The 27,488-nt window shown below is 45.0% G+C and overlaps 1 protein-coding gene across 13 annotated transcripts in view; it reads right to left on the bottom strand.

The window, feature by feature from the left end:
* Nucleotides 1-27,488, bottom strand: part of ATP11A (ATPase phospholipid transporting 11A) — a 150,441-nt gene that overhangs the window by 43,958 nt on the left and 78,995 nt on the right. For all 13 annotated transcript variants that reach the window (XR_006739007.1, XM_045567550.1, XM_045567558.1 and 10 more), the window contains exons 3-14: nucleotides 19,721-19,810; nucleotides 18,768-18,848; nucleotides 16,324-16,431; nucleotides 14,947-15,075; nucleotides 12,170-12,273; nucleotides 11,618-11,668; nucleotides 8,817-8,881; nucleotides 7,770-7,851; nucleotides 6,337-6,487; nucleotides 5,249-5,446; nucleotides 2,286-2,459; nucleotides 884-1,047 (exon numbers count right to left, since the gene is read on the bottom strand). Coding sequence is in view for 12 of the 13 variants with exons in the window: in XM_045567550.1 (XP_045423506.1) it covers nucleotides 884-1,047; nucleotides 2,286-2,459; nucleotides 5,249-5,446; nucleotides 6,337-6,487; nucleotides 7,770-7,851; nucleotides 8,817-8,881; nucleotides 11,618-11,668; nucleotides 12,170-12,273; nucleotides 14,947-15,075; nucleotides 16,324-16,431; nucleotides 18,768-18,848; nucleotides 19,721-19,810 (1,397 nt within the window). In the remaining variant the exon portion in view is untranslated. The remainder of the gene's footprint in view (nucleotides 1-883; nucleotides 1,048-2,285; nucleotides 2,460-5,248; nucleotides 5,447-6,336; nucleotides 6,488-7,769; nucleotides 7,852-8,816; nucleotides 8,882-11,617; nucleotides 11,669-12,169; nucleotides 12,274-14,946; nucleotides 15,076-16,323; nucleotides 16,432-18,767; nucleotides 18,849-19,720; nucleotides 19,811-27,488) is intronic.

Here is a 27,488-nt window from a genome sequence, read left to right on the forward strand (position 1 = left end):
CACCTGTGACTGCGTGCAGCTCAATTCGTGGGTACCGGCTTTCCAGGAAGAGACGTGTCTAGTTATGGGAAGCCTCGCTCAGACACATGTGGGCTTATACAATAAAGGTGTGCGGTGACATCATTTGTATATCTGGGCCACTAATCCAATTGCTTGAGGGAAACCCAACAAAACACTGCCCTGATTAGGGAAGAGGCACTAACGTGTTATTCCCCCCATCATTCAGTCCTTAAAGGCGACACCCATATATTACTGGCAGGCGGAGGCGAGATTTAGCGTCTTTACTAGTACATAAGAATCGTGAGGCCTGAGAATGTGAAAAAGATTTCCCTGACTTGAAATTATGCTACACATCTGGAAGGTTTAACGTATCTTCCCAAGTGTTTGCTAAAAATGCCATATCTCATGAGGAAGCAAGAGCTCCCAGTAAAAGGATCTTCAAGGAGGGTGCACAACGCTAATGCTAATGTGCTGTGACCCAAGGAAAAAGCAGCGAACAGTAGGAGACCCACACCCTGGCCCTGCTCTCTCTCCAAGCCCTGACCCCGGGAGTGCTGCTTCACATGTGGGTTTCAGTTTTCTCAGATGTAGGAAGGAGATTCGTGTTAAAGGAAGTGTAGGGTTTTTTCTACCTTTAAAAGCCTGTGGTTGTTGCAGACTCATTGGGGACGTCAGGAGGGAAAGACACCGTACAAAACAGTGGTAGAGGCTCGTGTGCCAGGGCACAGGCCGCGCTCACCACAAGGGGCCAGACACCCCAAGCACAAAGGCTTGGGAGACATGCGGCATCGGGGTGGCATCGAGGCCATTCCCAAGATGAGGCCATGACTGGGGTTGGAACTAGGTGCAGCCTGACCAGAGACACGTGCTCACTCTGACCCACCTCTGCACGCCCTCCACTAGTGCCACCTCATCCGGCGAGGACGAGATGTACACGCAGGACTTCCCAGAGTCCGGTGACATCCTGGGGCCATCCACGTTATCGTCGTCTTTCACCTGGACGGTGTGGCAGAGGCAGAGAGCCCGGAAAAACAGCTCCTCACGTTCCTATGGAAATTAAAGTGCAAAAATACATCTCTGCTTAAGACAGACGGGAAGTACAAAAGACAGTGGGTGAGGGGTTGAGGGAGCAGCGGCAGGTGTGGGGCTGCCAGCGGAGGGCTTATCGGCTCTGCTTTCGCTGTTATGAAGTGGAATCTGAAGGGGGCTCCTTCCTCGCTCTGGGAAACTTCCACGGGGATTAGCATCAACGCAGACAAGTGAGAGGTGCTGTACCCGGCAGTGACACTATCAGACAGTGTAGGGGCTTCAACCTGCTCAGAAAGGACAACACTCGTGAAGCGTCCACGCAAGCAGCAGCAAAGGGCACCTTCGTGTCACAGGAGCACAGCCAACATAGGCATCCACCAACACCCTGTGCCCTGGCACCCACGCGACAGCAACACTCTCCTGACAGCTATGCGCTTGATACCAGACGTGACTTACGGAGCACTGTGTGCACTTGCACAGTAAACTTCAACCTAAGATAACCTATGAAGAGGAAGCCATTCTCCTGATTTTGTAGCTGCAGAAATTAAAGTTTAGGAAGGTGAAGTGATACATCTGAGGTCACAGCAGGCTGAGGCCCCCTCTGCCCTGGCTGCATGCTGCATTCCCAGGAGCCTGAAGTTTCCTGGGACTCTCATGTGTGGTCAAGGTCAGGAGGGCTGTGCTGGCACTGCATGTGTGTGGTGGGGAGGGTCAGGTGGGGGCAGGAGGACGGGCTCCTCCCTGACACATCCCCACAGCCACGAGCCTCTGTGGTTAAGATGGTGGTTGCTGTGCCACAATCCACCTGGGCACATGAGAGGGGGACACAGTGCCCTTGCAGCAAGAGGGCTCCACTGCACACCCCTGACACGAGCCCACTCGCTCCTCGGCACACCCCACAGGGCTCTGCAGTCGCCGCCAATCTGGGCACCATCTCCAGGCCAACAGTGAGGACCCCAGCCCCACCCAAGGTGCTGGGATCTGGAGCCACAGTGTTCGGGGGTGTGCGTGTGTGTGTGCACATGTGTGTTTGCATGCACAAGTGCTGTGTGCGCTCACATTACTTTCAGCATGCCAGCTGCCCTGCTTGTCCAGGTTCTAACAGGTGATTCTAGCAGGGGCATCGCTGACCAGGTTCACCCTACGGGCAGCTGGCACACTGGCACACACTGCAACAGGTGACTGTCTTTCTCACAGGAGCCCACAGAGGAGTCGGACTTTCTGGACGCCAGAAGAAAGGGGAACACGACACCTACCCTGCTGCTGACACCAGGGGAGGAATCGATCATGTCGATGCCCGAGGAGTCTGGGAGGACCTGCCCGTTGCAGACGACGTGGGGCACGTAGACGTGGCCTTCAATGCAGCACTCCTTGAACTCCATGTTGTTCTCCGTGAGGGTGCCCGTCTTGTCTGTGAAGACGTACTCCACCTGCGGGCACCGCGCGAGTTAGGACACAGGGGAGAGGCGCTGGGCTCTCCAGCTCACACGCGCGGCAGCCAGGTTTCCTCCCCAGCACCAGTCACGGTTTCAAAAGGAGTGGACTTCTAGGGGTTCACCGCCCACAGACTGTGGGAGATTGTTTCTTTGTTACATTAAACAAGTTTGCAAAATTCTTTGATTTCTTTTTCAGGTAGTTTGTTGTTGGTGTACAGAAATAATATGGTTTCTGTATGTTGACTTTGTGTCCTGAAAACTTAATGAATTTATTTATTAGTGCTAACAGTTTTTTGGTGGAATCTTTAGGCTTTTCAAGACTATGATCATGTCATCAGCAAACAATTTAACTTCTTCCTTTCCTGTATGGATGACTTTTACTCCTTTTTCTTGCCTATTTACTCTGGCTAGGACTCTGAGTACTATGTTGATTAGAAGTGGTGAGAGGGGCATCCTTGCCTTGTTCTTGATTTTAAAGAAAAAGCTTTCAACTTTCCTCCATCGACTATGACATCAGCTGTACATCTGTCATATACAGCCTTTATTATATTGAGCTACATTCCTTCTATGCCTAATTTGTTGAGAGATTTGATCATTCAAGGATGTTAAATTTTGCTGAGTGCCTTTTCTGTATCAATAGATGGTCATATCATTTTTATCCTTCATTTTGTTAAGGTGGTATGTCACATTTATTGATTTGTGTATGTTGGTTCATACTTGCATCCCAGGGATAAATCTCACTTGATCATGGCACACGATTCTTTTAATGTGCTATTGAGTTTGGTCTGTAGTATTTTGTTGAGGATCTTTGCTACTATACTTATCATGGATACTGGCCTGTAATTTTCTGTTCTCATAGGGAGACAGCCAACCCTAAGTCAAGTGCTAATCAATGCTACTATCATCTTCGCCATCAGAACAAAGGCGGCTCTCACTGCAACGCGGTCGGCTTGCTTAACCTGATCTCACGAGAGACACTTTCCAAGGGACTTACACTCACGGATGGAGCAGGCCCTGCCCCGAGTCACTGAGGCTGTTGGGATAATCATTCAGCCTCATGTCTCATCTGAGAAACGTGATGACACTGACCACACATGACACAGACAGGATCACATAAGAAGGTGTGCAGAGCACGTAGCACAATGTCTTGAAGGGAGACAGTGCTTTAGTTGTGGGCACAGACACTGGAATGGCAGGTGAGTTTCTCCTTCACACACAAGAGCAGTGGTCTTATTCTACTGTATAAATGACAGTGGGTGTGTGAATTTCACCCACGTTGACCCGGTAGTCAGCTGAAACCTTTATTTTCTGGGCTGGTCCGTTAGTCCTAACCTCAGTTTATGTCCAGGGGCCAGGTCAGCCTCCTGGCTGGAGCCAGGCTTCAATCAGCAAGACAGACATCAAATGCTGCTTTGATGGACTCCAGGGAGATGGACCAGGTCAGAGAGAGAAGGAATTTGCCCCACTGAATACTGCTGGATATTTGTTACTGAAAAAATTCTTTCCCAATGAAGTTCTCAGGAATACACAAAATATACCATCCGTTATTGCAAAGGATAAGAAATACTCTAACATAAAAATATCCTACTACTGAGCAACTAAATTATGATTTGCGCACTGCTGACTGGAACAATAAGCTGTCATATGGGTATATAATATCCTAGACGAACACACTGAAAAAGCCAAACTCATCAGCAAAGGAAAGGTTATCTATCAGCAAGGAATGCTCCTCACAGGAGGCGGATAAATGCAGTTTGTATCTAGAGTTTGATTCTATTGACAGACTGTTGTTTGGGGGCGATGAGGGAGATTTTGGTTACCAGTCTGAAACAGCCCTATTTGCAAAAATGCTCCTCAAAGGCTTTTCCTTTTTTTTTTTGGAAAAAAGAAAAGACGAGACGAGACAAGACCAGACCAAAGAATAACCATTTCCCAAACTGCCCTTCCTACCACATTCAGGCTGGGAAAGGTGGGGAGGCCACTCCTCTGGGGTGGGGAAAACTGAGACCATCTCTCCTGGGCCCAGGCCCAGGGCAGCAGACCTGCCCCTGCAAATCCAGACCCATGCAGGGCCCCGGTGCAGCAGGGGGCGCTGCAGGGCCACAGCCACACACACCTGCGCAGTCACACCAGATGCTGCCCTGGGTGCCCTCTGTCTCTGGCCACTGTGGTCTGGCCAGGCAGGCATCTGTCATCACCCTCCTCTTACTGACTGAGGAACTCACGGTGTGGAGCATAGAAGCCACCTGCCGCAGCCCACACAGCTGTCACTCAGGGCAGGATCTGGATGTTGCCTGGGAATTCTGCAAGACCCCAAGCACCGGAAGTGATCCAGGTCTGGCCGGCTCATCTTTAGAGCGGAGATGACAGCTGCTCTGAGAACTCACCCATAAGACAGGGGCCTGGGAGGGCGCTCAGCCGCCTGGCACCCACCTTTCGCCCATCAGCCCCAGTTCACACCATCAAGGCAGAGGGGTGCTGGGTGCTCCCCACAGGAGGGTATATCAATTGGTTAATGTAATTAATTTTGTAATTATAAGTTACACATATAAAAGCACTATCAATTGTTAGGTAAAGTCCAAACATCAACTTTGCTATCAACTTTCACTGGTTATCAGTCACATCTCTGTGCATGAATTAAAATGAAGTAGTGTCCCTCGACCATTCAGAGGATGGCCCAGTGACATGCTCAATCATTACTGACCGTTCAGAACCTGCAGACCGGGGTGGAGGGGGCAGACGGGGAAGGGACGGGGGCTGGGAGACAACCCGTAGACACTGACCTGCCCCAGCTCTTCGTTCAGGTCAGACGTGTTCACCAGCGGTCCCTCGCCGGTGTCCTCGTCAAACATGTCCTCATCCCAGGTGATGAAGTAGGAGCCCAGGAACTTCTGCATCTCGACGGTGACGTACATGGACACGGGGATGATGTAGTTGAACAGGACCATGAAGGCCAGGAAGTCGGTGAACGCCCTGAGGAACTGAGAGAGCACCCTGGCTGTCAGCCCTCTGCCAGGGAGCAGCTAGGTCGCAGCGGCTCATCTAAGACCTAAGCTCAGGCACGTGCTGCACAAGGGCTGCTATCAAACACAAGATTTCAGAGTCCACAGATGAGCATTACTCAGGGGTGGCATGGCTGTTCCTCATTCGCTGTCAACCGATTTCTGGGCTGGAACAGCCGGTGCCATCCCTGCCCGTGCCACCCCACCAGGGGATGAGATTAAACCATGTGTTAAGACAGTCGTGTGCCAGTGACGGGAGACCATGCTGACCGAGAGCCAACAGGGAAGTTTACTTTTGAGCTTTCGTGTGATTCCTTTCCAACACTTACATAACCAAACTTTCATGTGATTCCTTTCCAACCCTTACATAACCAAACGTGCTAGGTAATAGCCTAGAAATGTCAATAAAATAAGCCTGGTAAGAATGACTTTTGTGCATACGTTTATTCTGATCTTTGAAGCCATGATGGTTTTGTGGGAGGGACGGGACGGGCTGACACACAGATGGCCCTGCTCTGGGCTCAGTGTACATGGGCCTGGGTTTGCACATGGCCCTGCCCCAGACTCAGTGCACATGGGCCTGCTCAGAGCTCCGTGGAGACAGGCCTGGGTTTGCATATGGCTCTGCTGAGAGCACAGTGCACATGGGCCTGGGTTTGCACACGGCTCTGCCCCAGACTCGGTGGACACAGGTCTGGGTTTGCACACAGCCCTGCTCTGGACTCAGTGCCTTTCTTCCATGTACTCACCACAAACATGTACCAGGTAACCAGGTAACTCATAATCATTACTAAATATTTACCGGGCACCCCCTAAACAAAGAACACGGGGACATCCCTAGTCACACAAAGGGAGTCGTTTTTCCATACCAGATTCCTCTGTCTTTCTGACTCAGTTTTCTGGTTATACCACGGCTCATCTCGAAATGGTTCACTCTGCCACACGTACTTCAGCACAGTGTTGATCAGAGCTTTACTGATGAGGATGCAGAGGTACACGATGAGGAACACATTCATGGATCTGGAACAAAAGGACATAACAGTTACTGAGGTATCGTCCTCTGAAGGAATGAGCTCTGCGCCTCCTGTCCCACAAACACGGAGACAACGCTGAGAGAAACCGCAGGGAAAGCACAGCTGCGTGCGCTGCAGCAAGTGCCCTCGGCCGATGCTCAGTCACGCCTGCCTGCGTTCCCTCCAGGGTCGCTGGCAGGTAATTCCAGAGGCCTCCAGGCAAACAACCAAGAAAAGGGACAGTTTGTAAACAGGAGGGAAGACTGCACAGACCACATTGCTCACAAGGATTTCTGTGCAGTCTAGAGTTCTATAATTTAAAACAATACCCAAAATCAATTTTTCCTACCATTAAGCATCAAAAAATGAGTTCATAATTTACTGATTACCACCGTGAAGGAGGGAGGGAGGGAGGAAGGGAAAGTGACTGCTCTGAAAGGAAACGTCCTCAGTAGAGGAAAACGGCTGATCCTTAACCAAGGTCTCAGCACATCTTGCGAGGGTTTTATTTTCCAATCTCTATTTCTGAAACCTATTTTTCACGTGTGGACATCTGGAACAAAGTATTTTTGCTTATCAGAAGCCAATCTCCCTTTTTCCAACTGGCACAGCCACAGGCGCCCAGAGACCCTGACCCCGTTTCCAGGTCGACTTGCACAAAGCAGGCAGGACACACCCCCAGTCTCCTAGACAGTCAATAAACAGCACACGGCTCTTTACTAAACGGTTTGGTGACCCCTCAGTTGTCCACACCAAGCAAGAAAATGGTTTTAACAAGGGACAAGGAAGACAAAAATTCCAGAATGCATTTTCTCACAAATTCAACCATCATCTTGATATATCATCATAAGGACTTGACTGTCTAATGAAGACTCAGTTCTTTCTGTGAATGCTTTTCTTAGTAAAACCGTATCAGAAAATATGTGGTTTCCGGCAAACCCTAGAGTTGAAAGGGAGCCCATGACCTCTTGACTTTCTTATGAAATAGAGGAGGAGCTGTTGGGCATCCGACAGACTGCGGCACCTGCAAGACAGAGAGTCCTCAAGAGGCAGCGCTGCTGGCCCAGCACTGAGAGTGGGAAGCTCAGGCAGGAAGGTGTGTGGTGGTCACCTCACCAGGAAACGAGACAGTCAGCCTGACAACCAGCTCGACAGCAGCCAAGACGTGGTGCAGCCAGGCACAGGGACCGCTAAGGAGACCACGAGGAACATGTTTTCATGCCTACAGTGGTTGATGACCGCTTTAAACCACAGATGTTACCCACGTGAAACGAGACGTAGAGCCTTACTTTTCTACAGCAGATCGCTTCTGGGATTTCGACTGATAATTTAATGCCATTTTGGTTTCCATGCCCGTGTAGATAGCAACACCTGCAGAGAGGAAGGGTGTGATGACAACGATGCAAGTGCCTTCACGGTACGTCACGCACAGCTATGGTGAAAGTGGGTTCTCTGGTAAAACCGATCATAGTTTTAATTTCACTAGGCAAGCCACCTATTCCTAGTCAAACAATGGCATTCTTTAGAACAAATACTTTTCATGTATAGACAGCAATCTGTACTTTATTTTTTCTAAAGTTCATATTTTAAAATACCGTGTGCCCTCCACAACTGGGGGTTCTACCAACTAGGGATGGAAAATATTTCATTAAATAAAGTAACAATCCAATAAAATAACAACAATAAAAACATATAAATTAAAACAACACAGCGTAACAATTATTTCCATAGCATTCACATTGCATTGGGATTGTAAGTAACGGAGATGATTTAAAGCACACGGGAGGATGTAGGAAGGTTATGTGCAAACACTACACCGTTTCATATAACGGGCTTGAGCATTCCTGGATTTTGGTGTCGGTGAGGGGTCCTGGAACCAACACTCTCCTCCCCCCCGGATACCGAGGGACACGTGTAGTGGGTTTTCTGTAAGGGGGGCACACTTGTGTATTTTGAAAAGTTTTCTCATTTAATTCAAACATAGGAAATAACCCACCACAGTGAGAGACACTAGCACAGAAAGACACAGGTTAAGAGAAATTTCCTACAGAACTATGTTTTGTGAATTCTTCTTGGATACAACTGTACGTTTTCAAGTCAAAAACTAAAGGCACCTAATACGAGAGCTGTGTTATCCGATGCCACTGCTTTGTGGCTTTCGGTTATCCCTTAACACTGACCTAAGTCTTAGCGAGGGCGAATTATCTCTGCCACAAGTCTGCAGCACCTCAGGGCACAGGGAAACGCCCTCAGGCCACCACTGCGGATTTTAGCTATCCGTAAAGTATTCTTAATTTTAGAAGTTATTATTAATAATATACTAATTAAATATTTACCGAAGATTTTCTCGGTGTTCTTGAGTGTGGCTCCTCTAAGAAGCAAGTTCTCTGATCCCAGGGGCCTGTAAAGAGAAGGACGATCAGACACGACCAGAGCAGACCGAGGACAGTGAGACAGAGATGGCAAAGCCATACGTCCGCTTCCCAGATCCCATCTCAGCTCGAGAAGGAATAGTTTGCACGTGGATGTGCTCCTAGCAGGGCCCAGCAGTGGCCCAGGCCCTGTGCAAGTGCGGTCTCTGTCTGTGGGGCAGGCACGCTGCTCAGGGGGACCCTTCCTCGCTCACCGTGTGGGCTGTGGGATGCGGGGTCTCAGGGTCCCAGGCCCTCCACTGCTGGGCCCAGGTGCCTAGCAGCGACCCAGCACTCCCACGGGAGCCCACGAGGGCCAGAGTCAGAAACCCTGGGCTGGGGCCCAGCAACCTGTGCCCAACACGCCTCAAGTCGGAGGACACCTAAACTGGAGGGTCCCAGAAGGTTCTGGAAGAGCTGCAGACCAGGGCCATGTGATTCACGCAAATTTCATGTGCTTCTGTCACGTCCCCACTGAGACTCGGGGATCTCCTCTCACATAGTCACATTCTAAATATGAAGCTAAGGATACTAGCAGGGCCCTAAGAACGGAGCAGCCCAGCCGCAGAGATTCACTCACGCAGGGACCGCAAGCTGACAGTTGTGCCCGGCTGCTGCGGGCAGCGAGCAACACCAAGGAGCTCAAAATCATGTGCTGAAGAGCAAGCGGCACTCTCAGCAGTGAACACGCAGAGACTCGAGTCTCTGCCATGAGGGGCATAGTACCCAGTGGTTCCCTGGTTGATGGAAAAAGAATCTCTTCTCATTTCTGAAGCAGTAAAGGAGAAATGAGCAGCAAAATTCAAATGTGCAAATCTTGCTACTGACAACATCCTCAGGATCTCTTATGGTGGAGGGAAAGTTTGAAAGCATTTGTTGAAGTTTGCTTTTAATTTGTGTACTTAATACTCTGCATAATGAATCCTTTTGCCATGAAGCATTGAGAACCTACTGAGTATTATGAACTTAAAATGCTTTCAGTGTATTTGGTTGACACAGCTCAGAACTGCATCTGCTGACGGCAGGGAGGGAGGACAGAGCTGCCCTGGATGGGCCACCTCGGGGCTCAGCGGTGCTTCCACCTGGCGGTCACCAAAGTCGGAGTCACTGGGCTGCAGACCGGCCGTCCGGTTGTCACAAGACTGTCGGCTTCTGTTAGCAAAGCCCTTAGAGTAATTCATGTCATAAGTGTTTATGAAAGCAAACAGCCCTTTTAAAAAGAGACTCTGGAAGTCTAAAAACAATTTACTTGAAAAAGTACTTTGCTTCTAGTTTGGACAGGAAGAAGAACAAATATATCACTCTGAATAAGTTGAGAATTTGAATGTATAATTCATAACCGTCACACCACAAATTCATAAACATCTTTACAAACACAAATAATAAAAGTCTACTGAAGAGTATAAATACTAAAAAGTACAACTAGACTTAGCATCAAAATACAAAATATGTTAGTAATTATCTTCCTAAGCTGCTCAGTAATAAACTTCGCCTGAATAAAAAGCAGAAAAACCTGAGATGTTTACAATTCCAGATGCGTCCCAGAGGCATCATGAATAAGCCTAATTCTATTCACCCAAACACAAAGTAATTCTTACAACACACAGAAATACAGCTTATTTCTCCAAAGTAACCAGGAATTTACCTTTAGAATAAGATATATTTAGGAAAAACAAGGCAATGCCTCCATCAACTCTGAAAAGCACCTACTAACCAGTGGACAGATAATGACGATAAAAACTTGCTGAGAAGTGCACAAATTATTTCCTTAGAACAATAACGTTAGGAACCTTACTATGAGATGAGCCCCTGGGACTTACATTTCAGAACTATTTATTTGGCACTAATTTCCCATTGGCTTTATTTCTACTTCTGGGAAAATGTTTTCTTTAATACACAATGACATGCCAGTGTATCCACAGCTTGGAGATTGCTTACATTGGAAGAAAGATTTATCTAACAAGTGGAGTTTATGTAAAAGGAACAACTTCAAAAACTACTGAAAGCCAATTTTCTAAACTGTAACATTCAAATACCTCATCAGCAACTATTGGTGGACCTTGAGACACTGTCAGGTAAAATATGCCAGGCCCATGAGGCAGGCGCCACCCTCCCTGCAAAGGCTGGCTCTCAGGTGTGGCCGCCTCAGGCCTCCGGGCCAGGCGTCTGAGGGCCACTCTCTCCTGTGAACGGGCACTGCCCGACCACCCCCAAGTCATAGGGATGTAGTCGGTGAGGTCACCCAACTGCGAGCTGCCCCGTCATGGACTTGACCCTGGTGACAGGATCCCCTGTTCCCAGGTAGACGTGAGCCTGAGATAGGTCTTGAGCCAAACACACATCACAGTGGTGATTATGAGCAGATTAACACATTCCAAGAAAGTGGCCTCCAAATTAGATTTCTTTCAACTGCCTATCTGAAGACATACTGTACTGGTACATAAATCCTGAGAATGCGGGATCCTATGTTTCCCGAGCAAGAGATAGCCACACACAGGAGTCTTGCAGGAGGATGTTTTTCACAACTACCATTTATTTAACATGCACACATGTGTGTTCAAGGGAATGGATGAGACAAGACAGTGGAACCTGCTCCTTTTGTAAAGCAGAGTTGTACTTTCAAGATCTAACAGAGCAGCGAGCATGAAAAACGCCTGTCAATAAAAGAATGAATTTCTAACCTAACGACAAAGATGAAAATGGCTGAAGGGTTTGCAAGCACTCACCTCACCACAGGGTCATTCAGATCATTGTAAACATTTATGCGACCAACAAACCTGGCGACAGAAAAGCCAAGTTAGTGACAGCGGTGCCCATGGTCTTGTCCCCAAAGCACACAGCTCCACCCACCCTCGGCCGCCTGCCTGTCCCAGTGAGGAAGCCATGAGGTGAGCTGCGGTCCTTGCTGAGAGGCCGCCGCCTGCGGCTGCACCACCCGGCTCCATTCCCACCTTTCCCGGTGAACTTTCTGTCCCCATTAGCCGTGGCTTAAATGATTTTCCTTAACCCACAAATGACCTCCTCAAAATTAAGAAAACTTAATTTTTCTTCAATAAATTTTGTTCCATGAAGCCACTTCAAATCTTTGCATAAAAAGCTACAGATTGGAATGGTGCTAGTCCGTGAAAAGTGAAGTATTTTTGACTCAGTCTTACTTTTTAAGCAGTGACTCACATTCTCTTTCCAAACAAGCATATTGCTGCACCACTGCAGGTGAAACCCAAGAAGATGTTCAGGGAATGAAAGTGGCAGGTGGGGGTCCCGGGGACCCCGCTTACTTGTACAGGTCGGGCTGGGGCTGCTCGCATTCGACGGTGGCGTGCAGGCCGTCGATCTCCTCCTCGGTGTGGAACCCCTTGGTGTCCTGGACTGCGTAGTGCGTCTGCAAATTGACAAGACCTGCGACTCACAACCAAAATCACCAACACAAGCCTCACAGCTGGCGCCTCCAACTCAGGGGCAGCACAGGGTTCAACTTGCTGTGCATGTAAATAACCCCAGTTACAAAGCCTGGCTCACTGCCTGAGAGAAGAAGCGCTTTAAAGAGTTTGTACCTGTTAAAACAGTTACAGAAAGACACAGTGCCACTGAGACTCCCATATCTATTAGGTGCCAGAAACTTCTAATTCTTCCATTCTTACCCAGTGTCCTCGCCTTGAAATTATTAATAATAGAACAAATCAGTGCTGCTGGTCATTCTTCAAAATTGGAGACTTTGATTTATCTGCTGTAGTAGCTATAGAACAGGAACATACGCAGGAGCTGGAATATTCCTTTTCTCTCACATAATTGCCTACTGCACATGGGGAGCGGCCAGAGCATTGCCCCATGGTGCTCCCCCTGCCCTGCCGGAAGCCGCCTCGCCCATCACTGCTGGGCAGCACTCGCCTTCTGCCTAACTGCTCACACGGCCTAGGTGGGGGCTCCTCACACCTGAATGTGCAGCAGAGTCACCCCCAGGGCTTGTTCTGCCCGTTCCTGGGCCCCAGCTCAGAGATTCTGTGCAGCAGATCTGCAGAGGGGCCTGAGAATTACATTTCCAGAATGACCACAGGTGCTGCGGTCCTGCTGGTCTGGGAGCACATTCTGACACCCACTGGCCTAGACAGCACCTGTGAGCACCAACAGGTAGGTGAGGGGGCTGCACCTGCCCTGCCCCAGGAGGGAGAGAAGAGAGACCACTCGCAAGGTCCGGGGAGGAGGCAACGGCGTCTCTGAATCCCTTCTGATGTTTCTTTCTAATAACGAAGTGCTGGGCAAATAAAATCAACAGTGAGTCAGAACAGACAGGAGATGTGATGAGTGTATCATCATCACAAACGGCACCCATTCAGGGGTACTTGTTGTATATCCAGCACTTTAAGGAATGTTCTAATTACATTCTTACAAGATAGGCTTGTCCCGATTTTCAGATGTGAAAAGTCCAGAGAGGCTAACAAGCCTACCCAGGCCACATGGGCCCTGCAGGATCCAACAGAGGTTGGGTGGACCGTTCCCGTGCCCCCATTCTGCTTTTAAGGAAAGGGTTCATATTCCAGTTCCTCAAGCCAAACAAAACATACAAAAAGGACATTAAAGAACACAAAATTAAAATGCAAGGTGCAAAACTCCAGAAGGTCAACGTGCAACAGCTATTCCAGTATTTTCCACAACTGTTGCAACATTTCATCTCAAAAACATGTCACACGGGAGACCCATAGCCTCTGGTCACTGGTGATTCTCAGACTCATCTGGGCCTGACCGGACATATTCTTCTGCAGGGCGCGGTCCAGATGGCCAGTGCTGCCAGCAGAGGTGTGACTGGCACATGATGTCCTCCCTGGCTGTGGAGGGACCGGCAGCCCTTACAGCAGACGCCTGACTGGTGCAGGGATTCCCACTCCCAGAAGCACTGTGCTTATAATCTATTATGGTGCGTGTTAACTCTCCTGGGATGTGCTACCCAGAAAATGTGAAAATAAATTTAGCTGAAAAAAACTCCACAGGGCCTTATACAATATCATGAGTTATCCATGAAAGATTGGCACATCCTTTGGTGATTTTGTAAAGAAAATTCCAATCTCATAGTGGATATTGCCTATATCCACAGGTATTATTTAAATATTAATACTATTTTAGAATTGCAATTTTATGAGCTAATGACTTAGAAATGGTTGAATCCACTAAGCTATGCTCACTTTCATAATTCCTTGGAAACTTCCAGATTTTTAAATTAATAAAAGCCTTAAAATTGATAGTGCTATATATTTTTTAGGATTATAATTAAAATTTTTGTAGCATCAACTGCACATGGAGAATTCTGTACTAAACACAAGAAAATAACTATGCAGGATTTCAGAAAATCCTTATTAAGACATTTTCACAAAACTACAGTCACTGAAGTAACAGGAAAAAAAATCTAGAATTATGTGTAACTTCATGTAATTCTAGGCTAGTAAAGACACCAATTTTGACTCTTAAAACAAAAGCCTTTAAAATTCCAACAATCTATTTATTAAATCCTTAATTTGGAACATGAGCTAAATGACACAGGCTAACACCGAAGTTCTTTCTGTGAACCTGAGATGGTTGTTTGTTACAAACATTGAGAGGAAAGAAAAAAGTGGGGAGGAAAAGGGGAGACATGAGTCAAAGGATACAAAGAAGGAAATACGTGGAATGAGCAGGAAGACTCCAATCCACAATGAGGGCATAGTTAATAACAGTGTATCGCATTCAGGAATTTTGCTAAATGAGTAGATTACAGCTGGTCTTGCCTTGGCAGAGAGAGATGGGTAACTCTGTGGGATGATGGATACGTTACTTTGTTCCACTATAATAACCATTTCACTATATATATGTATCTTATAACATGTCATAGATCTTAAATATACACAATGAAATTCATTTTCAAAAGGAAAAAGAAAAACGTGGGCAGCACAACAACTCCCTGAATCTTCACTGTGGTGCCAAAAAATGTACATTCCAACAAGACGTTCATTTCTGTGGCCACACAGGAACCGTCTGAGGACGAATCCAAGACTCTGCCCTGGAATCTCACATAACAGGTACGTACTTTGTGACTTGACTCTCCGTCTAAGCTGGCGGTCGTGACATGGCACGTCCCATCTCCCCGGCTGCTGGAAAGGAAGATCAGATCGCAGGGAAAGGTCTCATTCTCCTTGACCATGACAATGTCCCCAACCTGCACGACAGACAGAAAGAGGATGCACTGAAAGTCTCACCTTGGTGAGACGGTGCACCTGCCTAAAGTGTTCAGTCTGTACCCAGGTATCATCACGGTGTTTATGTACAGCAAGACATGCAGATAACAGTGCAATTCTAGAAGGTCCTTTCCAGACATTCTGCTGGAACCAACGGGAGACCAGGCTAGGTTTCAATGCAGCAATGGCAGAGCAGAGCAGTCCCCAGGTATGTTGCGACTGGATATTGCGCAATGAAAACACAAACATCCATAACAAGATTATGTTTGATTCAGAGCAAGCAGGGGGAGTGAGTTCAAGTGTTCTGTTAGAGTGGCTGAGTGGGAAGCATTCCTGCAGGAAGGCTTTGATCTAAATCTAGGTATTTTATAACCCAGGCACTAGAGTTCCAAGAGCTTCCTGATGAACAGAACCAAGACACCGCCCAGGTTACCAGAGCAGGACTAGAAATAAAGCAAAGGGGGCACTAAAATAAAGTGAAAAAATGAATCACAGAATGTTTGTCATATGGGTTTTTTATTTTTTTTAAAGACTAGTCAAGTGCAATAGTGAGGAGGGGGGGAAGTAATGGAACAAAGAGTTCAATCTGCAACTGTTAACAATCAAGTGAGATAATTCACTACCTTCAGACCAGCCTGTTGTATAGGTTTTTGAATAAAATGTAAACATCTAGTTTTATATCTGCATCTTTTTTATTTCATCACCAAGGAAGGAGTCTCAATGACTGAGACTGTATGTCTGGAAGGTGCACAACCTCCCAACCCCACAAGTGCTAGTCCCTCTGGCTGCGTGGACAGTCTTGCTGCCTTTGGCAGGGCCCCTGGGATAAGGGCATTGCTGTGCTCTGTCTACACTGCACAGAGGGTTCTCTGTCACACTAGAGAAGTATTTGAGGAGGAGGTATATACTCACTAAAATAATTTTCAGACAGTTTGTTTTGCCATAGAAAATGAAACTCATCATTACTTTTTACATTTATTTTTTTTTAATTAAAAAAATTTTTTTTCAGAGACAAGATCTCTCTACATTGCCCAGGCTGGAGTGCAAGGATTATTCACAGATGTAATCACAGTTCACTGCAGCCTCCAACTCCTGGGCTCAAGCAATCCTTCTGCCTCAGCCTCCTGAGCACCTGGGGCTACAGGCACATGCACCACATCTAGCTAAAACTGATTTTTTTAAATTGTTAATTGGTGTTAAACCAGGTGAACGTGTCAGTTATTACTTACTCTTAGCTTTCGACTTTGCTTCCGAACAAGCTTGCCGTGCTGAATGAAATGGACAGGACACTGGTTCATGGCATTGTCTGCTTTATGGCGAAGCCAGTCTTCATAACCCTAAAAGGGAAACGGTGGAGGCAGGGAAGGAGGAAGGGAGAAAAAGAAATCTCATGTTTAACTATGTAGAAGCAAATTCAAGCCTGTAGGAAGTGTATTTTTTTCAAAATTAGGATCACACTACATATACTAGTCTACTTCGTACCCTTGATAGAAAATGGGCATTTTTCCATGGCAATTTAGACTGCTTTAAATTTTTGCAGTTTTATAACTGCAAAGTTGTTTGATAAAGATGTTTATCTAAGTATATCTAAATACTATATTTTTCTGCATGTTATGACCTTAGGATAACTTCCTAAAAAGGAAACGTCTGAGTCAAAAGATAAGCAAGACTTTTAGGCTTTTAATATAAAATGCCAAAAAGTCCTCAAGAAACTAACTTAGCACCAATTATATTTCTACCAGCTGAACATAAACATCCTACTTGGAAAAGCACAAGCTGGCCATACTTCTGTTCCATTAAAAAACTAAGTCTTTATTAGGTCTGGTGGCCCAGAGTCATAGAGAGCCACCGCCCCACTCTGTGACACCGTGTGGTTCCCCCTGCACATGAGCGTTGCATTAAGTAGCAAGCGTTGGGGCTGCTCTGGCGTAAACTCAGGCATCGGGGAAAGCGCTGGAGAGGCAGCCTAACTGGGTTCTCACAGCCAAAAGCCCTGCTGGACACTTTTGCCTCAAATACGCACAGACACATACATTCAAATTCTTCCTCAGAGACAAAAACACACACTCTGGTCAAAGAGTTTGGGGTAGTGTACTGAAAGAAGAGAACAGAAGATACAGCATGCAGAAGTTTTCTTGATTGATTAAGGTGCCTTTGCATTTGGGTTTTGTGAGATGTGAAGGTCCCTTTAACTTAAGGGTGGTAGATCACCCGCTGTCTGCAACATCTTGGGACACGTGAAAGAATGAAAACAGCATCTCAAAGTGTCTACCGCAATGAAATGCAAATATCATTGGTTCAAAGTTTGTGGCAGATAAAGGGCTTGTCTCTAGAACATATGAAGAACTCTTAAAGCTCATCTATAAAAAGACAACTAACCCAAATTAACAATGGGCGCAGGATTTGAAGATATTCCTCTAAGGAAGACGTACAAATGGCCAATAAGCACAAGAAAGGATGCTCAGCATCCTGGGAACCAGGGAGATGCAAACCGCAATACCAATTCACACACACAGGATGGCTATAATAAAAACAAGGGTAATAAGAAGCATTCACAAGGAAGTAGAGAACCTGGAACCCTTAAATACCACTTGTGGGAATGTAAAGTGGTGCAGCCACTTTGGAAAACACTTCGCCAGTTCCACAAAACATTAGAGCAGTTCTACTCCTAGGTATGTGCCCAAAGAATTGCAAACCTATGTCCACCCATAAATACATATTATTTATTATTTGTCAATTACAAATAAATAAAGGCGGGGTAAAAAGAAAACCTATGTCCACACAAACCTTTAACACAAATGTTCACAGCAGCATTATTCGTAATAGCCAAAAAGCAGAAGCACCCCAAATGGCCATCAACAGAGGCATTGATAACCAAAACGCAGTATATCCACACAATGGAATATTACTCATTAATGAGACGGAATGAGGTACTGGCACATGCTAACATGTGGACAATCCTTGAAAACATTCTCCTAAGTGAAAGAAGCCAGTCACAAAAGACCGCAAAAGAAATATGAGTACGAAATGTCTAGAATAGGCAAATCCACAGGGACAGAAAGTGGATCTGTCCTTGCCAGGGGCTGTGGGAGGAGGGGTGGGGAGTGCTGCTCATAGGCATGGAACTTCTTCTTGGAGTGACAAAAATTTTCTGGAACTAGACAGTGAGGTTGAGCCACTAAAACCGGATAAACGGATAGTGGGGAAAACTGAGACGGGCTCTTCTCCATGTCAGGCGCTGGCTTCATCTATGAGGACTAGAAAGAAGCAGGACGGCACTTGAGTGAGTCTGATGGGCTGGCAGGTGGTACCGTGACTCCAGATCAGAGGGCTGTGAGGGGCACGTTCCGTGGTCAAGACCACTAGGATACAGCAAGGCTGTGCGATTCATCGAAACCAGGAAGCATCTCTGGTGGATTCAGGATGTGAAAACCATAGTTTTCTTCTCAAATTCAAAGGGCACCAAACCAGCAACTAGATTCTAAGACCTCTCTTATTTCAACTCAAGCATCGATCTAAAACAGCCACAAAACTGAATCTCTAGAATTTAATTAAATTTTACATGAACTAGCGAAAATAAGCCAGATTCCCTTGCTTTGAATGAAATTCAAAGCTATGTGATTCACATAGCAAAGATCGTGACTTTCTCCTTTTTTGCCTGTAAAATGCTTACCTGTTTGATAGCCGTGACGGTAATGACGAAAAACAGTGGAAGTCCACTCGTGACGGGACTCGTGGGTGTGTCGATGATCAACTGTGACGAAAGGAGAATTGCAGAATTGTTTCACAAGCACAAACCAGTGGCTGTTGACAGGTGGGTTTGCCCCAGCCTCCATTTAGCCTTTGCTTTCACTTATTTAAAACATTTTGCAGGCACCCCACTTTATCCACTGCTAGACATAAATTAGATAGGAAGTAAATCATCCCACTTTACTGACTTTAAAACTGAAGGCAGCTTTCTTTAATTTAAGACGGATACTTAAGAAACCACATTTAGCAAGCGGCAGACATGGTCTGGTGCTGCACACAATTGTGTTCATTCACTCCTCTGCCCCGATGTCTTTCTTTAATTACATCATTTGGATAATTTAATGTTGGGGAAATTTTGAAAGTCCTTCAACTGTAGTTTGTATGATTTAGAAAAATTAGATTGCTGTTCTTAAAATGCACCTGACATATCATTCCCTAACTCATGCCCTTGCTGAGTTTTTTTTACTCTTCCTTCCTTCCCTCCTTTCTTTCTTCTTTTAACTGTCTTTTAACGTGTAACTTCTTTGGATTTTCTTTAGCACGTCCACATGCACTTAGGAAGAGTACAAATCAGCGTAATAATGCATAGGTTGGCTTTGAACTTCTAGATTACAAAGCTGCCATTTCCCCTCCAGTACTGGAAGGAGAGTGGAGAAAGGTTGGCCTTCACCAACATAAATGCAAAGTGACCTCCTGTGTCTTTTAGCTTGTCTGGGTCTCATAGAACTGATATATGTTGTCCTTAAGAAAATAAATGAATGAATTGTACTATAGATGAGGGGTGGCAAAATCCCTGCTCTTTTATTAGAAAACCAAGCGCAACTACCTAAGAATAAAATGTCACTTACTAGATTTGAATTTGATGAGATGCCTTACCTGTACCAGAAATATGATAAGGAAATAAAAGTTGGCTATTCTTCTGAATTGTTCAAACAAGTTTTTGGGTATGAAGTTCCAAAATGTGTACTGCATAAAAGAAAAACAAAAATGTGTCATTTAGAATACATTCTAATTTGTGTGGTGTTACTCCACCCCATAATAAGGAGCACTAGAGTTCAAAGTTCAAATGTTTACTTTTAGATCCAAACTCATAATGCATAATTTAGGGTATTTGTTGACATTTTATCAATTAATTGACCACAAATACAAACTGCTAAAACAAAGTGTTTATTCCAAAACTAGCATATGTACCTTACCCAATTCTGGAGAATTCAAAATAAAATGCAAAGTAATTCAACAATAGTTTTATTATTAAGATGTCTTTCATAAAATATAAACCTATAATCATTAACTCAAAAAATTAGCATGTTTACGTCATTAATTTCTTCATAATCTCTCCTTTTTGTGACAGTATGACCAGGTGATGACAGCACGCTGACGTGGAAGTCTCAACCCAGGGTGGGGGCAGCTTGTCTGCAGGCATGTCCTGTGTCCTGTGTCCTGTGTCCCTGGCCACGCCTGCCAGCCCAAGCCCTCCGAGGTGAGGGAGGGGAAGGAGAGAGGCGTGTCCCACCACCACACATTCTCCAGAGTTTTCATTTTGCTTTGGGAGGAAAGTTTTTGTTTAACTCTATGTTGAAAACAACGTGACAGATATCATGAACCTGCAGTGAACACTGAGTTTGAAATGGTTTTCAAAATTCCATTTGACATGCTTTTGCCTTTTAATGAAGACCGTCTACTAAAACTGACGGAGCGCCCTGCATGGCCTGTGCTGTGGGCCTCCGCCATGGGTCTGCATTTTCAACAGTGCATATTTCAAACTCCCAGTGGGAGGAGGGTATGGGCATTGGCAGAATCCAGATGTGAGTTGTCAAACTCTCATCCCAAGAACTCCTTTAAGGCCAGGATCACAAACATAAGTTCTTTACAACTTAACATAGGAACCAAAGCCTGGTATGGCCCTACACTATCCAACATATCCTGAATTTGGTTATTAGCTATTGATTCAATTTCTTTAATTGATGTAGGCCTACTCAGATTATCTTTCTCCTTCTTTGAGTTTTGACAGATGGTGTCTTTCAAGGAATTGGTCAATTTCACCTAAGTTATCGATTTTATGCACATAGAGTTGTTCATAATATTCCTTCATAAACTTTTCGTTATCCATGTTGTCAGTAGTAATACCCCTCTTTCTTTTCTGATATTAGGAATTTGTATCATTTCTCTTTTTTCCTTGTTTAGCCTGGCTAGAGGTTTATCAACTTGATTGATCTTTTCAAAGAACCAGCTTTTGATTTCGTTCATTTTCCCTACTGATTGGTTTCCAGTTTCATCGATTTCTGCTATAATTTTTTAAATATTTCTTTCCTTCTGCTTACTTTGGATTGCTTCCCCCTGCCCCAGTTTCCTAAAGTGTAAGTTTAGCTTGTTGATTTTGTATCTTTCGTCTTTTATAACCTATGCATCTAATACTATGAATTTCCCTCTAAGCACTACTTTCCCTGCATCCCACAAGATTTGGTGAGTTGTAATTTCATTTTTTGTTTAGCTTGAAATATTTTTATACCTCTTGAGACTTTTTCTTTGATCTATGTATTATTTACGAGTGTACTATTTAATCTCCAAATATTTGGGTATTTTCCAGTTACCTTTCTATTACTGATTTATTTCTAATTTAATTCAATTGTAGACTGAGAGACTACTTTGTATGATTTCTATTCTTTGAAGTCTTAAGTTATATTTTATAACCCAGAATGTTGTCTCTTATAGTAAATGTCCCCTGTGAGCTTGGAAAGAGTATGTAATCTGCTGTTGTTGGATGGAATATTCTATAAATCTCAATTAGATCCAACAAACTGATGGTGCAATTCAGTTCAACTTAAGTCCTTACTGATTTTCTGTCTGACGGATAGGGGTGATGAGGTCTCCAGTGGTAACAGTAGATTTTCCTAGTTCTCTTTCTAGTTCTGTCAGTTTTTGCCCTATATATTTTAATTCTCTGCTGTACATACATATTAAGGACTGTCAAGTTGCCCTGGAGAGTTGACCCCTTTATTGTTGTGCAATGACCCTCTTCATCGCTGATAACTTTTCTTATTTTTAAGTCTACTTTGACCTAAATTAACATAGCTAATCCTGTGGTCTTTTGAGTAGAATTAGCATGCTATACTATGCTGTCTTTTGCTGTCCTTGACTTTTAATCTATCTGTGTTTTTACATTTAAAATGGCTTTCTTATAGACAACATATCGTTAGGTGGTCTTCTTTGTTTATTCTGACAGTTACTATCTTTTAATTGATATATTTAGACAATTCACATTTAAAGTGATTATTGAAGCTGGGCATGGTGGCTCACACCTATAATCCCAGAATTTTGGGAGGCTGAGGCAGGAGGATCGCTTGAGGCCAGGAGTTTGAGACCAGCCTGGGCAACACAGTAAGATCCCATCTCTACAAAAAAGAATAATAAAGTGATTATTGATATACTTAGAACAATATTTACTGTATATAACTGTTTTCTATTCCTTTCTTCCTATTCTTTCTTTTGTTTCTGCTACTCTTTTCCTGCCTTCTCTGGTTTTAACTGAGCATTTTATACGACTATTTTCTCTTCTCTCTCAGAATATCAATTATGCTTCTTTTTAAAACAGGTACTTAGTGGTTGCCCTAGAGGTTGTGATATACATTTACAACTAATCTAAGTCCCTTTCAAAAGACACTCCACGTCACGTGCAGTATAGACGCCTGTGACAGGGGACCCCCAATTCCTTCCTGAGCTGGGACACTGCTGTCACTCATCTCACTTTTCCCTAAGCAATCAATTTTTTTTTAAGAAAGATATATTTTTCTCTTAAGTGGGACATAACGAAAAAGTTTCTTTCCATTAACTTTTAAAAGGAAATATAAAAGGAATATAAAAGTTACCATGTAATCACATCATTTATGTCTACTTTTCATGTTTCTGAGACTAACATGGAATGATATTCTCCACATATTTTCACATAATTCCTAAGAGATACCATTCCCAAAATGGAATTGTCTTTAAGGCCCCACCCCATGAAACCACCCTTACTTTCCAGCACCCAGGCCAACGTATTTATTATTCACTAATTAATCAAATTATTTCCCCAAATTTCTATAATACATCACTTAGTAACAAAGTCAAATTAATGAAAAAAGTTTCTACTCAACATTCCATCTTTCATTTCCTGAAATATTTATAGGTAAAAATTATATGCTGCCTAGCATTTCCTTCAAAATAATCCTTGAACGAAAATGGGGTGCATAGGAGACAGGCTGGCCACAGGTTGGGGTGATAAGCAGCAGAGATTTACAATACACTCTCTTTAATGCAGTTTTGAAAAGTTTCTGTATTAGGAAGTTTTAATAATATATGTGAGATAAAATAGAATAAAACAAATTATCATCTTCTATGATCCTTCCAAACAATGCAAATCAAGTTTTATTAACTCTAGAAGGCTATGCAAGTATCTGGCCTTGCTCTACTTGAACGTTACTGCACAGCTTTGGAATTTAAAACCACTAAGTGGTTACTTTATTTAATCAGGCACCACAGGCCCTGCTGCAGCTAAGACGTAATTAATGTGGTCAATATTACGCTCTGTACTCACCACGTTCTACAAAGTAAGTTACCAGTGCTGATCATTAGTATCCTCAAAAATAAGGTTATTAATTCCTGATGATATACAATAAGAAAAGTAAAACCCAATGAAATAATTTAAACTTTCATGACTACACTGATATGTCAGTAATATGTAGACAAAACAAATAAAATCAGCATTTCATTACACAAAGAGTCTGGCAAGCCCACAGTGGTGGACTCGTTATACATTGTTCATCTTTGTTAAAATGTAACAATCTAAATATTTGCCTGGATACATGACCACAACTGAGGTAGTATGAAGTACTATTAATATTAATACCCCCCACTGTGATACAAGCACTAGAAGTACTTAATCCTGGAAATTCTCAGTATCAAAGCCACAGCACAGAGCCAAGTGGCTTTTCCTTCTACTGGGAAACTGGTAAAACTGCGTGACCTCAGCAGCTCCCTGCACTCAACAGACACTGCGAGGTTTGTTGAACGGTATGAGACAATTAATCACTACTTGCAGTTCTCTCACTTGCAAAGGTCTTCATGCCTAGTCTACACAGGCTTTCTGTGGTTTTACTCCTGAGCTGAGAACACCTCATCATTATTTGAGCATCATGTTTCTGTGCCTCCCGTTCTTCTGTGTAAGCCAATCCCTGGTTTGGTGTCACCTGCCTGGAGTTAGAAGAGCGCAGCCTCGCCTGGTACCTTCAATCATGTGGCAATGAGACACCCCGTAAGAGAAACACCCAGGGCACGAGCTGCCTGGCCAGCAGCGAGGACATAAGATGAAGCAGCTGGATACCGCCCTGAAGCCTCAGCTATTATTTACCTGAAAATGGATCCAGCACAACAGGTGTACATGTGACTGTCCCAAAAACGGCCTGGAGACAGGACATTGGCCTACTTGGATTACAATCAACTTGCACAGAGTTGAGGTTTCTCTTCCATTTATAATTACAAAATGGGAATGTAAAATATAGAAAATTATGCCAAAATTCTGGGTTACTGATGTTAGAAAATGAATGAGCATCAGGAGGGGCGAGGCTGGGTCTCTGGCAGGCACCCCGGTGGCAGAGTCAGACGGTGGCTGAGGACCAGCTCACCCGCTTCCTATGGCCTTGGGCATATTACTGTGCCCCAAGCCTCAGTTTCCTCCTGAGTAAGTTGGGAATAGCAACTGATAGTGGCCTCACAGGGTTGTTTTGGAGCTTAAAAGATGTGGTGAACATGGAAGTCACTTATACAAATGAGTCATTAAGACGTGGTTTCTGTCTACTACTTGGTAGAGGGAATATTCCCCCCACAACAATCAGAAGTAATTCAACAATCAGAAGTAATTCAACTTTCCTGAAGGCACAGAATGACGGTACAGACTACACCAATATTTCCTTTTTCAGGCTCCTGAGGCCAAAGCTGGAAACCAGCTGGATTTTGTGCCCTAAAGTACAATTCTGTAAGTCAGCCAGCAGGTACATTTTCATGGCTTCAGGATCATTTCCTTGGGTCCCACACGGGAAGCCAAGCTGGCCTAGGGGGTCTGCATGTGGACAGGATGCAGGAAAGGGGCTGCGCTGGGTGGTAATTTCTGGTTTTTCCTTCTTCTATCAGACACTGCCCAACGTCTCTCCCTCAAAAAGGAAATGGAGCTCTAATCGATCACTGATCACCAATAACTGCACTTCTGTCAAACAGATTAGAAATTTAAAGTAATCAGATCGGCATTTTCATACAACTTTTCACAGAACAAGTGCTTTCACATCCTTTGATTTAATAAAAGTAAACTTGCTGAGGATAGGCTTCTGTGACACTTGAAAAGGCTTAACTGCCAGGTTTTTTTTTTTTTTTAAAGTAAAAATAAAAAATGTGGATTAGTAAAATGTGGTATATGTATACCATGGAGTATTACTCAGCTATAAGAAATAACGGTGATATAGAATCCCTTTTGTTCTCCTGGAGAGAGTTGGAACCCATTCTATTAAGTGAAGTATCCCAAGAATGGAAAAATAAGCACCACATGTACTCACCAGCAAATTGGTTTCCCTGATCATCACCTAAGTGCACATTTGGGGATAACACCAATTGGGTTTCAGACTGAGGTGGGGGGTGAGGAAAGGGGATGGGTGTATACCTACATGATGAGTGCGTTGCCCACTGTCTGGGGAATGGACAGGCTTGAATGTTCTGACTTGGGCAGATGAGGGGTGGGGGGAGGTGATGGGGGTACAATTACATGATGAGTGTGATGCACACTGTCTGGGGAATGGACACGCTTGAAGCTCTGACTCGGGGGGATGGGGGACACGGGCAATATATATATCCTGAACTTCTGTACCCCCATAATAAGCTGAAATTAAAAAAAAAGAAAGAAAGAAAGAAAAGAAAACACAGATATACTCCCACTGTGGAGTCTAAACTCCCACCTCTCTGAGGCCTTTCCCTCCTGGGCTTCCTTAGCAAAGAGGTTAGATCATAGGTAATTAGCCCTTGAAATTACACGTTATCATCCACTTGAAACTGAGATCAAGCCACAGATCCTGGCTCTTTGAAGAATGAAGAGCATTCCACACACACGTCTGAGAGCACAGTCCCTGCGGAAGCTGCAATGAAAGCTGTTCAAGGGCTTTAGCCCTGAGCCGTCCTCCACGGGGCCAGGAGCCAGAGAGTCCAGCCGCTCTCCTAGAGACTGTCGAGCTAACTCTGTTAGCTCCTGGTCTGAAGGAGCCTTCCCAGAGGAAACCACTTCTAGAAGCCCACAATAAACTAACAAAACCCACCCTGGTGGTGCAAGGCTTTCTTAGTTTGAGAACCAGGGGTGTCTGGGGGCTGGGACTGCGGAGAGGAAGGGGCCTTGGCAGACGGGGGGAGAGGGGGGTGGGGGGCGGCGGCAAGAGTACAGGCAGGCAGCTCAGAATCACCCTGGCCACTTTCCGCAGGGCTATCTGGGGACAAAACTACGGAAATGCTTAAAAGGCCCTGAAACGTGAATCAGACAGCAAACGGCCAGAGCAGACAGAGCAATAGCTGCTTTCCATTGCTGCCTCCAACACCGTGAGGAAGGCTTTTATCGGAAGCACAGCATCCCTCAGATTCCTGCCATATCCCACGGGCAAGAATGTCCTCTGACTCCTCTCATCCACCAGCATGCATACAAAACTTTCCATGCAGATGGGAAGGTCCAACAACTTGGGACCGTCAGAATTGAGCTCTGTGCCTGGAAGGGAGAAGCCACTTGCCTGGAGTTTGTGCTGAGGACAAGGTGCCTTCACACATGCCCTGAGTGGAGCAGACGCTGCATCGCACAGTGCAAGTTTCCTGCCTGCTCACCTGTGTCCCTGAATCCTACCTCTACAACTTCATGTGTGACAGACACAAGTGTCAACTAAGGAGTCCTACCTCAGGGGGCTATATCATCAGCACTCCCGTCTGTGTGTGTGTGTGTGTGTGTGTGTGTGTGTGTGTGTGTGTGTGTGTGTGTGTGTGTGAGTGTGTGTGTGTGTGTTCTCAGGCTCATCTGTTTATGTATCTGAAGGAGAAAGTTCTCCATTATCTGGGAGCCATCACTTACCCTGAGTTCAATGCCAGCAACTAAATTTTCCACCCTATTCTTAAGACCCATTTATCAGGTCTCTCTAAGGGTGTAACACACATCTTTGGATTCCCTTTTCCAGTCAATGAAAAGAAATACACCTCATTTAAATCACGGCACTCAATTCACATTTCTTCCTATTTGCATTGCTTGCACCTAATGGATAATCTTAGATACTTAGATTCTTCCATGTTTTACTTTACAGGGTGGTTTTTGCTGGGGGCAACGAGTATTGTTTCTATTTCACAGCCGAGGAAGCTCCGGCCCCGGGTGGTGAATGACAAGCACACAGCAGAGAGCAAGGAAGTAAGCGCAGTGGTAGGACTGAATGTCCTGGACCTCAGGACTGCACACTACATCTGTGATTCGATTAAAAGAGAATACAGACAATGTGTTGAGACATCTCCACAGTCTCAAAGTGTCTGGGGATAATCAGAGGGATAAAGCCACCAGAGCTCTGGAAACAGCCCCCGTGCCATGCCCTCGGGGCTGTGGGGAGAC

This window comes from Lemur catta, chromosome 13 (assembly GCF_020740605.2).
Source record: "Lemur catta isolate mLemCat1 chromosome 13, mLemCat1.pri, whole genome shotgun sequence".
Classification (NCBI taxonomy): Eukaryota; Metazoa; Chordata; class Mammalia; order Primates; family Lemuridae; genus Lemur; species Lemur catta.